Below are 12,389 nucleotides of genomic sequence, written 5' to 3' on the forward strand. Positions count from 1 at the left end.
ATGAGAGAGGCCACAGTATGTAGCACCTTTTCGACGTCTGCAGTAAGGCAGGTGTAGGACTAAGGGTGAAGTCTCAGCTGTTCATTTCTGACACAGGTGCACAACCATGTGTGTTTCTCAGCAAGAGGCTGTTGATTTCTGACACAGGCACAGAAGAACCTGTGTTTCTCAGCAAGAGGCTAAATCATGTTTACAGGAATCCTCTCTGTACCACCTAAGATCCCGCAGACAAGTAGCATCTAGTCTGTTGGTCTAAATGTCTGAGGCTACTGAACTTCCATTCGGTTCCCATTTCTGCTGAGGCCCGGTAGGCAAAGCAGTGTTCTGGGGACACTGGGGTAAACATGGTGATGGCACACAGTACCCACTGTGAGGAGCCTGAAGTGGGGGACCCTGCTCCTAATAGAACCTGTGGTATCGGTAAGTGACACCATCAAGAGCACAGAGTACCATTGTATTGGTGACTCAGCCTCCCAGTTAGCTGGGATCCCTGGTGGATACCACCACACTTGGCTAGTTTCTGTGTTTTTAGTAGATGTGGGGTTTTGCCATGTTGGCTAGGCTGGTCTTGAACTCCAGAGGTCAAGTGATCTCCCTTTCTGGGCCTCCTAAATTGCTCTGATTCCAGGTGCGAGTCACTCTGCTGACTCCACAGATTCTTTCTTATGTAAAGGTTGTTAGAATTCATCCGTCAGTCCAGTCTCCTATGTAAATTTCTCTAACTATTCATTCGCCATCATATATGATGAGATAAATCAGTATAGCTGCAATGCTTCTGGAAAGTAGTTAGGGCAATGTGTGAAGATTTTTGGGAAGAGGTTTTAATTGCTTGTGCTGACTCAAGTCAGAGAATACATGATTAAGATCTAGCAGATGAGGGAGATTTTGTCCCATAGATATGAAAAGCAGGCTCATCTACTTCTAGCATGACTTAATCTAGGGACTAGTAGAACATTCCCATCAGAATATCACATTCTTAAACTGAGAATATTTTTCATTTTTGTGATACGACTAGACACTGATTTGGTCTTGTGTGAAGTGTGATTTGCTTAATGTGACCTTTTCTTCTCAACTTGTTTACAGAAGATCGGAAACATCACGAGGAGGAACAGAAACAGAGAGACAGCAAAAATAAAGTTCTTACGAGTCAAGTGGCCCACTACCCAGGCTGCAGGCTGAAGATGGAAAGTAAGTTCCATAGGTTCACCATCATAGGAAACGAAGTTCTGTGTTTCCTCTGAGAAACTAAAGGCTCTCTTCATCAGAGTTAATTTCATTTTTGCCTTACATCTAGGAAAATATAAATGGGTATTTTAATATTTTGTTAAATGTGGACGAGAGAGGCAAAAGTGTGTAGAAACTTTCCCACATCTACAGTAAGGCGGGTGTGGGACTGAGGGTAAAGTCTCAGGTGTTGATTTCTGACACAGGCACAGAAGAACCTGTGTTTCTCAGCAAGAGGCTAAATCATGTTTACAGGAGTCCTCTCTGTACCACCTAAGATCCTGCAGACAAGCAGCATCAAATCTCTTGGTCTAAATATCTGAGGCTACTGAACTTCCATTTGGTTCCAGTTTCTGCTGAGACCCAGTAGGCAAAGCAGTGTTCTGGGGACACGGGGGTAAACATGGTGATAGCACACAGTACCCGCTGTGGGGAGTTTACACAGCACTCTGCTCATTCCACATCCTGTAGTATCGGTAAGTGGCACCATCAAGAGCAGGGAGTACCCCTGTATTCGTGACTCAGCCTGTTAGTTGGCTGGAATCCCCAGTGGACACCATCACACTTGGCTAGTTTTTATATTTTTAGTAGAGGTGGGGTTTCACCATGTTGGCCAGGCTGGTCTTGAACTCCTGAGGTCAAGTAATCTCTCTTCCTAGGCCTCCTAAATTGCTCCGATTCCAGGCGTGAGTCACTGTGCTGCCTCCACAGATTGTTTTTTATGTAAACGTTGTTAGAATTCATCCATCGGTCCAGTCTCCTCTATAAATTTCTCTAATCCTTTGTTGACCATCATATATGATGAGATAAATCAGTATTACTGCAATGCTTCTGGAAAGTAGTTAGGGCAATGTGTGAAGATTTTGGGGAAAAAGTTTTAATTGCTTGTGCTAACTTAGCTCAGAGGATACATGATTAAGATCTAGCAGATGAGGGAGATTTTCTTTCATGGATTTGAAAAGTAGGCTCATCTCCTTCTAGGGCGACTTAATCTAGGGACCAGAAGAACACTCCCGTCAGAATATCACATTCTTAAACAGAATATTTTTCATTTTTGTGATATGAGTAGACACTAATTTGGTCTTGTGTGAAGTGTGATTTGCTTAATCTGACCTGCTCTTCTGAATTTGCTTACAGAAGATCTGAAACGTCATGAGGAGGAACAGAAATACAAAGACAGCAAAAATAAACTTCTTAAAAATCAAGTGGCCCACTACCCGGGCTGCAGGCTGAAGACAGAAAGTAAGTTCCATAGGTTCACCGTCACCAGAGTGCTGAACGATGTTCTGTGTTTCCTCTGAGAAACTAAAGACTCTCTTCATCAGAATTAATTTCATTTTTGCCATACGTCTAGGAAAATATAAATGGGTATTTTAACATTTTGTTAAAGGTGGATGAGAGAGGCCAAAGTATGTAGCAATTTTCCGCATCTGCAGTAAGGCAGGTGTGGGACTGAGGGTAAAGTCTCAGGTGTTTCTGCAGAAGCACCTGTGTTTCTCAGCAAGAGGCTAAATCATGTTTACAGGAATCCCCTCTGTGCCACCTAAGATCCTGCAGACAAGCAGCATCTATTCTGTTGTTCTAAGTGTCTGAGGCTACTGAACTTCCATTCAGTTCTGGCTTCTGCTGAGGCTCAGTAGGGAAAGCTCTGTTCTGGGGGAAATGCGATGGTAACACACTATACACGCTATTGGGAGCTTAAAGAGGACTCTGCTCCTTACATAACCTGTGGTATCTGTAAGTGGCCTCATCTAGAGCAGTGATTACTCTGGTCAGAGGGACATCCTGCTTTCTGTGCAGAGGCTCTTGTTGGTTAAGAGGAAGAATGACAGCACGCACGACTTTGTGGAGGCAGCAGTGCGTAGAGGAGGGACCCTGGGCCAGTCTCCTGAGCTCCATCCAAGTTGCTTCTTGGAGACAGTTATTGGCACAGAGTAAACACTGTCCGTTTATACTTCTTCATTCTACTGTGTCTAGCATAAGAGAAACTTTATTAGTCTGTGCATATTTCCTTTATGGACTTATGAGAGAGTCCAGACCTCCATACTTCCACGATTACAGTTTTATCAGTGGTGTTTTCTTCCACTAAACATATGTGGCCATGACGTGATTAGGACTTTCTGAATGAGAATACAGATGGGAAACCCATGGGGTTGAAGGTCACAGTGTTATCAATGTCCCTCCTTCCATGATGGATGGTGGTCTTTGGAGCAAGAGGCAGCATCACTCCAGTTGTAAAGGACATGAAGGAAGCTGTGACAGAAGGGCGGTTGTTGGAGTGGAAAGAGCTCTGGAGTAAGAATGAAGGTTCCCAGGCTGTATCTTCAGCAGTGTTTCTAGGAACTGTCAGTGAGCAATTGATTTCTCCTTCCTGAGTTTCTCTGTCTTCATCTGCAAAGGCAGGTAAATTTCTCTCTCTCCATCTGCAAAGGCAGACATCTTGCAGTGTCTGAAGCATTCAAATGTGCAAACACTCATGACCGCTTATCACAATGAGATAGAGCTCCTCGCTGTGTGGTGTTGGAGAAAGCACTTGATGTGTGGGCATTTGGTGGTAGGAAGTGGTTCAGACTGGAGCACTCCCCGTGGAGAGAATGTCTCTGAATTACATAGCAGAAGCCACTTGGAGGGCCTGTGAAGTCACCTGATGTGCAGAGGATTGTGGGACAAGTTTGTTTATCCTCTCCTAAGAGAAAGAAATAGGTTGTAAATGTGAACTGTGACAGGACACCAAGCCTGTCCCTGGGAATCAGATCTGTGTCAGGATGGCGGAGACAGCTGCCAAAGTCCAGAGAGAGACTGCAAAAGCCTCCAGTGATGTGGAGAGCAGAAGTGTTTTCAACATTTGGCCTCATCTTGACGGTGAGCCCCCTGATCAGAAATGCACTGCCTGGTGGATCAGGAAACCATACCGGGGCATTTTGTTAAAGAGAAAACATGAGAGCTTTCAGTAGAACAGGGACCCATACACAGATGTTCATGTCCCCGCGCACATTGGGTTGTCCTTGCAGAGTGTGAAATGGGAAATATCTGAACGAACACATCTGTACTTGCAGAAAATGACAAAGATGAGGATGAAGATGTTCATGTTGTGGAGGCTGAGAAAATAGAGGAATCATATGCCCCCAGGTAACACTGAATAATCAGGAGTAAGTAATGGGTGATAAAGTATGGAAAAGGTCTAGAAGCACGCCTTCTCTGGCGTCTCCCATGGGCCAAAACCTGCATTCCCTTGGCCACAATATGTTCAGTTCAACCCAACTTAGACACAGGGTGTGGCAGCTGTTGTGGTTCTTTGTATGTGCTGAGTGCCATGTCTGAATTTTACAGGGATAACTGAGTCTCTTTTCTCTCGGCTCCTTTCTGCCCAGTGTGATGAATACCAACTGCTGTCTTTCTCTCCAGTTCCCATGGCAGCCATGCTCTGTTGCAGAGAGGATTACCTGTTTCTTCTCAAAGGGAGCCTCCCATTTGCTTTCTGGGACCACTCTCTCATTCCTCCTGTGAAAACCAGCTAGGACTCCCTGGGGTCCGATCCCTCTTTGTTTAATCTTCTGTCATCTCTATGCCATCTGGCTCATCAGGGAGGTGCAGAAGATTGAAGTCAAGAAAGTCCCTGAGGACTCACTGGAGAAATGTGTCATTACTCGTTCAAATAGCTATGGCCCTACTAACTCCAGCCAGCCTCACAGAGACACCAATGAAATCACACTTGGGGAAGAGAATGTCGACTCTGCGCTGGTTGTAGAGAGTGAATCATCTCATGATGTGGTGGAGGATGCTCTAAGCATTCTTTCAGGTGACCTCTACATTCCTTGTTTTTGGTATCTCTGTCTAGACTGAGGAAGATCAACTCTGAAAACAGGCTCTATACACACAAATCGGTTTGAATAAAAACGTATCATGGGATACTAAACACAGATACCAGGGAATTTTTATCTCAACCTCAGCTCATGCCATGCATTTGTCTCTGAGGCCCAAGAATCAAGTTACCAGACCCCAGGCCAGTGTGACAAGCTCATGGTCACCTGTGTGCAGGACGTGTACAGGAGGTGTCTGTCAGGTCTCCTAGCTTTGATTCAGTATCTCTCATGTCATTAGGTCATCTTCCCTGAACAATGTCCCTGGAATTTCTATTTATTTTTAAGGAACCTGGGAGCCTTGCCTATTTATTTGGAGAGGTTGTTCCTCAGGTTTCACTGCTCTGAGCTTCAGTCTTGATCTAAGTCAGCTTGCTTAGCTGCATAGCCACCTTGAAACTAGGATGAAAACATTTCCTCTTTACCTTACTGATATGTTTCAATAAAGCAAGGCTCAGCCCTGGCTCTCCACTCCATCCATGCAATGGCTGATCTGATGTTTCTACATCACATCATGTATTGTTCCTTGTTGTTTTTGAGATGGAGTCTCCTTTTGTCACCCAGGCTGGAGTGCAGTGGAACCATCTTGGCTTACTGCAGTCTCCACTTCCCAGACTCCAGTGATTCTCCTGCCTCTGCCTCCTGAGTAGCTGGGACCATAGGTGCCCCCCACCACACCTAGCTAATTTTTGTATTTTTAGTACAGATGAGGTTTCACCATGTTTGCCAGGCTGGTCTTGAACTCCAAACTTTAAGTGGTTCACCCACCTTGTCCTTTGAAATCACAGATTTTTTTTTTTTTTTTTTTTTGGAGATGGAGTCTCCCTCTGTTATTCAGCCTGGCGTTCAGTTGCACGATCTCAGCTCACTGCAACCTCCTCTTCCTGGGTTCAGGTGATTCTGCAGCCTCAGCCTCCCAAGTATCTGAGACTGCAGGCATGTGCCACCATGCCCAGCTAATTTCTTTGTACTTTTAGTAGAGACACGCTTTCACCGTGTCTTTCAGGAGATCAGGATGGTCCCGATCTCCAGATCTCGTGAAGTGCTCACCTCGGCCTTTGAGAGTGCTGAGATGAGAGACGTGTGCTACCATGCCTGGCTCACAGATTCTGTTTGTTTTTGTTTTGTCTTTTTTTATTCAGTCTCCCTAGAGACTGTCAAAAATTGTCAATGCCGACTCTATTGCATGTCATCACGGCGGGGTATTGGGAAAAGTTTTCAATTAGCAATAATCTCATCTCGGATAAAACTCATTGGCTACGATACTGGCACTGAGCAAAGCTCACAGATTCTTGTTAAAGCAAGTGCTTTTGGAATTTACATACCAGTCCAGTTTCATGTATAGATGCCTCTAACCATTCAATGGACCTTGGTACCTGGTGAGATAAGTCAGTATTGCAGCAACACTCCCAGAAAAGAGTTTGACTCATTTTTGGAGATTTTCTGGGAAAAAATTTGGTTTAACTTTGCATGGACTCAGACAGAGAATATGGTATGATGGTCTACCCGTAGAGGGAGATTTTGGCCTGTGTGTCTGGAAAGCAGGCTCACCTACACACCAGGCTTCATCCAGGGCACCCTGGAATAGTCCTGTCAGGATTTGTATTCTTGCCCTGAGAATATTTCTGTGCTTCTGCTATGACTAAATACTGATTTGGTCATATGTGAAGTGTGATTTGCTTAATGTGACCTGTGTCTCTGAATTTATTTACAGAAAGTCAAAGTGATGATGAGGAAGAGGAAGAAAGAGGGCCAGTGCCCCCCAGGTAATGCTGTGGACTTGTGGGCTGTTAGTTCAATAGTGACACCTGGAGACTGTAGATCCTGGGAAAACGAGGAAGTGATGACTAGAACTCTTTCTTCCCTTCACCAGCTACAAATTGTCCTTATTAACAATGTTGTGGGTGATTGGTGGCACTTGTATAGGCTTTAATTTCTCACTCCTCCCAAGATGGGAACCTGCAATCAGATGAGCCAGGTGAACTCAGCAAACAGGGATTTCCTGGTTTCGCCTGTTCTCCCCACTGTGTTTAAACGCAGGGAGAGACGCATATATGCTTTCTGTCCATTTGTTGTGAGCATGTTTGCTAGGATTTGTGAAGAGAAGGAATTCAAAACATAGACATATGATATCAAAATACTGGAAAAGGAAGGCCCTTAATACACAAGATCTGGGTATCTGAAATGCTTCAGGAGCTCTGTTCACTTGAATGCCGCGTGTAAACTTCAACACAACTTACGCGAGGCAGTTGAAGCCCCATGTTAGTTCTTGTGCTGCAAGTCATGATGATAGTTTACAGGGAGAGTCGGTGGCCTGCAGTGGCTCATCTCTGGCAAATGCACTGAGCACATACTGCTCATTTGTGCTCTGTCCTCAGGGTAGTCACCCTCCACCCTGCATTTAGAAAGGATAGTTTTTTTTTTACTCTTGAAGGAAAAACGCCTTTGCTTTCTGTGACCATTCCATTCTGACTTCCATCAGATCAGCTGGGAGACTTTGTTGTCTAATCTCTGTTGGTTTCATCTTCTGTCATCCTTGTCCTGCCTGGCTCATCAGGAATCTGCAGGAGTCTGTGGAGGAGGAAGCCCCCCAGGTGTCCTGGGATGAAGGTTATTCGACTCTCTCAATTCCTCCTGGCACATCTGCCTTCAATGAGTCTTACAGGAGCAACTTGCACTCAGAGGAGCAGCAAGTAAAAGGGGCTATCGACATAGGCAGTGAGTACTCCACTGTGAAGTTGATAAAGCTCCAATTTGTGTCCCAGATAGACCCCATAGTCTTTGGGCCTTGCTCCGCTGGCCGGGCTGAGAGTTGTCGTCACTGTGGGCTGAACCTGTCCATCAGGGTAGATTTCAATCACTCTGGATTCCAGTCTGAAGCACGGGCATGCGGTAGGTCAGTGAGCTGTGCTCTCTCTCTAGTCTCAGTCCATGCCCGTCGCACCCTGGACCGACTTTCAGGACATTGAAACCCAACGCAGGTGTTGCCAACTCACACCAAGCCATGCAGCGCATGTCCATGAGTTGTCTCAATCTGAATTAAAAGTCTCTTGGCAGCTACCACGTTCCTCAGGAGTTTTGTTCCCCATGCATGTCTGTGAGGTTCTTTCCTGTTTGTACAAACTTGGGATAAAGGGATAATGGTCTGCCAGAATAGGGACGTTTCACCATTGGTTCTGAGACACAAACCAAGGAATCTCTATCATGATTGGCTTTGAGACCTCCTAAGTCTGTCTCTCACATTATCCTGTTCTCGTGCTGAGGAGCCTGAGCTCCCTGTGCAGGGATTAGACAGTGGACTGTTATGGGTGTAGGGGAATGGCTTATTTTGTCTGTCCCTATCTGAATTTATTGCAGAGATTAAAAAGAACCAAGAAGAGGAAGAAGACCGAGGCTCACTGTGCCCCACGAAACTTTGGGAAATTGTGAACAGCTAATGTTGTGTGGACACCTGGAGATGCCAGGTCCAGGGAAAACAGAGTGGGCTGATAATATTGATACCATCTTTTCAACGAAGTCTGAATTATTCCTACTGACATTGCTGTTGGTTTTCATTGCAATAGATATTTAGGTTTCCATTTCTTCCTCCCCTTACCATTTACTAACTACTGTAGGCTGACCATACTTGTTTTTATGATAAGTGCACACTGTGTGTCCTGAGGGTACTAACTCAGAGTGTCCCTTTACTCCCTCATCAGTGTGTCACCTGGATGCTTCACTGAGCTTACTTTCTCTCTCTTTCTCTTTCATTCTTTTTACCCTACTCTTGTCCATCCCAGCATAAGGCAATAATTTGTTGCATTATTAATGGATCTATGTTTTTTCTTTATTAACCACTTTCTTGTGCTACCCATGAAATCTAGTTGGGGCTCTGTGGTGTCTTGTTTTCCCTGACTTATTCTTTGGTTTTTCCTCCTTTTTTAGGCTCAGCATGGAGCTGGTGGAAGCAGAAGAGCCTGAAGTCTTCTGGTACTCACTGGATATATTGTGTTCAACATATACAGCGTATCTTGAGTTTTATTACACATACCAGGCTTACACATATGCCATTTTTTTATTTGTAGAAGGGCATGTTCGCTTGACTTTGGACATGGACAGTAGGTTTCTTACTATGACAGTGATAAGACTCCACCTGGTCTCCCGGATAGGGGTCGTATTCCCACACTAAGACAACATGTCACATGGGACTCTGCCGGTGCAGAGTATGAACAACACCATGTTCTTGCTGAAAACGCTTAGCCTGAGTTTCATAGCCTGAGGTAATCTCCAGACAACTTCAGAATGCAGAACAGTGAGCAGCACTACTGACCTGTCTCCTTCAGACAGCCCATGTCACCACAAATCACACAACTAAAAGGAGAAGAGACATTTTGGGTTGAAAAAGAGTAAAAAGATAATGTAGCCACATTTCTTTAGTTCTTTTGAACCCAAAGTGTCTCCTCATCTTTTTGTTGTTGTCGTTGATGGCGGTGACATGGGCTTGTTTGTAGAGGACAGGTCAGCTGTCTGGCTCAATGGTCTGTACTCTATAAAGTTGTCTGGAAATGTCCTTATGATTAAATTCAGCCTAAGCGTTTTTCCGGGAACACTGCAGGGTCAATGCTACCTCACCCATCTGCAGGTAGAGACAGTCCAATGTCTACCACCATGATCATGATACCAGGACTGTTCCACCATCTGTCTATCACCATGATCATGATGCCAGGACTGTTCCACCATCTGTCTATCACCATGATCGTGATGCCAGATCCGTACCTTTCAGAGACACATTATTTATACTGAAGTAATTGGAAAAATGGTTGTTAAAAGTATTAATATCCTGTATTCAAATGGTCATCCCTCAACATTTTATTATTCGTTAATCATCCCTGGCTGTGTCAATTATTATGTTTATACCTGTACACTGGAAATTTTCTATTTTTACTGTATCTTTGCTTTTGCTAGTTTCTGTTGTTGAACAAAAAAAAACCCCTGCCCACATTTCAATTTTTGCCAAAGTTAATTTTAATCTATACAATGAAAATTTTTTGTCTTTAAAATAAGACCGTCAGCATAAGGCCACAGCAAAACAGAGATTTTGCTAATTTTTATGCCTTTGTTAATTTCTGGCTGATGATAGAGGCTGGTAATATCTATTTAAGTTAGCAGCTAGAGAAATGTCTATCAGACTAAGGATATGCAAAGCCCAGGCCATTCTCTTTGAGTCTTTTAAACTGTTTCAGAAGAGAAGAGAATAGGCAGATTCCACATATGTGGACAGGGAGGAGAATACACTAAAAGACACAGCCGTCTCCCAAAACAGAATAGAAAATCCATTAAAATTCATATTTTCTCATGAAATGTAATCTCTCTAAACTTAGCCATTATATCAAAGTAAATTCTTAATATGCCACACTACATTGATTGTTGACATTCATAAGAATTCATTTCCATGTTTGTTATTTGAAAAAGCAAAAGGACTATCATCCTTTTTTTTCTTTGCCATGATCTTTTTAAGATTGAGGATTGTTTTTCAAAAGAAAACCAAAGATTTTAAAGATTGAAAATTGGCATTAAAATTTATCTTCTCAAAGCAATGATGTTTAACTGAGGCTGTCTTATTCCTGTTTGTAGTATAAGTGTCAAGTGATCATTTAACCGTTCTTTAAATGTTTCAAAATACTGGGAACAAACCACATTCCGGGTGTATCTTCTTTTGTTTCTTTATTTTACTTTAAGTTCTGGGGTACATGTGCAGATCTTGCAGGATTGTTACACAGGTATACACATGCCATTTTGGTTTTCTACCTCCACCCCTCATCACCTACATCAGGTATTTCTCCTAATGCTATCCCTCCCCAATCTCCCCAACCACTGCTATCCCTCCTCTAGCTCCCCCATCCCCTCACAAGCCCCAGTGTGTGATGTTCCCCTCCCTGTGTCCATGTGTTCTCATTGTTCAACACGCACTTATGAGTGAGAAGTTGTGGTGTTTGCTTTTCTGTTCCTGTGTCAGTCTGCTGAGAATGATGGTTTCCAGTTTCATCCATGTCCCTGTAAAGGACATGAACTCATCGTTTTTTAATGGCTGCATAGTATTCCATGGTGTATATGTGCCACAATTTCTTTAACCAGTCTATCTTTGATGGGCATTTGGTTTGGTTCCAAGTCTGCTATTGTAAGCAGTGCTGCAGCAAACATACGTGTGCATGTGTCTTTAAAATAGAATGTATTATAATCCTTTGGGTAGGTACCCAGTCATGGCATTGCTGGGTCAAATGGTATTTCTGTTTCTAGATCCTTGAGGCATCACCACACTGCCTTCCACATTGTGCCTGAATATTATGTCTTTCTCTAGGTTTAGAAAGTTTTCCATTATTATTTCTTTGAAGAAGCTTTCTACTCTTTGCTCCTTCTCAACCCCCTATTTAAGGCCAGTGAATCTTTGATTTTCTCTTTTGAAGCCCTCTTCTAGATCTCTTAAGCATTCTGTGTTCCTTCTCATTATTCTTTTCTTTTTTCTCCTCTGAGTGTATTTTGAAATAGCTTGTTTTAATGCTCACTAATTCTTCTGCTTAATCAATTCTACTGACACTCACTCAGGCATTTTCCAGCTCCAGGATTTGTTTGCTGTTTTCTATTACGTCAGTATCCTTGTCAAATTTTTCTGATATAATTTTGAATTGTTTCTGTTATCTTGAAGTTCATCGAGCTTTCTCAAAATAGTTATTCTAAATTTCCTGAGAAGTTACATATCTCCACTGCTCCAGGGTTGGTGACTGGTGGCTTATCTTGGTCTTTTTGGTGAGGTCATATTGACTTAAATGTTCTTGATAATGTTGATATTTGTCAGTATCTGCGCATTGAACGATAAGGTATTTATTCAAACCTTTGCAGTCAGGTCTTGTTTATACCTATCCTTCAGAGGGCCTTCCAGGAATTCAAAGTGGGCTGAGGAGTTCCCTAAGCCAGTGGTCACTACATCCATTTTTGTACTACAGGGTACCCTAGGCCCAGGTACACTGCAATCCTGACAGATTCCCAGGTCCCCAGCCCTTTTGGACTTGGGGAAGATCAGGAATTGTTCTCTGGGTTCCCAGGTAAAGCCCCTAGCTTACTTTCCTCTATTTCTCCCAAGCAAAAGGAATCTCTCTGTAGGCTACACTGCCTGGAGTATGGGGAGGGGTGATGCAAGCATTCCCATAGCTGCTGCAGCTGCTGCTGTCATACTGGCTGTGACCTCAAGTCTGGCATCTTCCAGATCTACACAACATCAGGGTTTGCTCAAGGAGTCTTGTGGTCACTACAGCCTGCCTGCCCTGACAT

At 43.6% G+C, this 12,389-nt stretch overlaps 1 protein-coding gene, 1 long non-coding RNA gene and 1 other non-coding gene across 5 annotated transcripts in view; 1 reads left to right on the plus strand and 2 right to left on the minus strand.

The window, feature by feature from the left end:
• The window catches only part of LOC116546661 (neuroblastoma breakpoint family member 1-like), a 9,225-nt gene extending 4,120 nt beyond the window's left edge, over window positions 1–5,105 (plus strand). The window contains exons 3-5 of one of the 3 annotated variants that reach the window (XM_032272854.1): window positions 1,084–1,188; window positions 4,281–4,353; window positions 4,809–5,105. In XM_032272854.1, coding sequence (XP_032128745.1) covers window positions 1,084–1,188; window positions 4,281–4,353; window positions 4,809–5,067 — 437 coding nt within the window. In that variant the 3' untranslated portion in view covers window positions 5,068–5,105. The remainder of the gene's footprint in view (window positions 1–1,083; window positions 1,189–4,280; window positions 4,354–4,808) is intronic. The other 2 variants (XM_032272855.1, XM_032272853.1) reach the window with 2 other exon arrangements.
• Window positions 5,106–6,061: 956 nt separating this feature from the next.
• On the minus strand, window positions 6,062–9,924 carry LOC116546662. The gene is made up of 3 exons (XR_004266802.1): window positions 9,840–9,924; window positions 8,980–8,984; window positions 6,062–6,071 (listed from the first exon to the last, which is right to left on the minus strand). It is a non-coding gene; the product is annotated as an uncharacterized LOC116546662 (long non-coding RNA).
• LOC116546663 lies at window positions 6,227–6,367 on the minus strand. Its single transcript, XR_004266803.1, has one exon. It is a non-coding gene; the product is annotated as a U4 spliceosomal RNA (small nuclear RNA).
• Window positions 9,925–12,389: the final 2,465 nt, after the last annotated feature.

The sequence above is a fragment of the Sapajus apella genome, unplaced genomic scaffold (assembly GCF_009761245.1).
Source record: "Sapajus apella isolate SASKATOON/1434 unplaced genomic scaffold, GSC_monkey_1.0 scaffold1198, whole genome shotgun sequence".
NCBI lineage: Eukaryota > Metazoa > Chordata > Mammalia > Primates > Cebidae > Sapajus > Sapajus apella.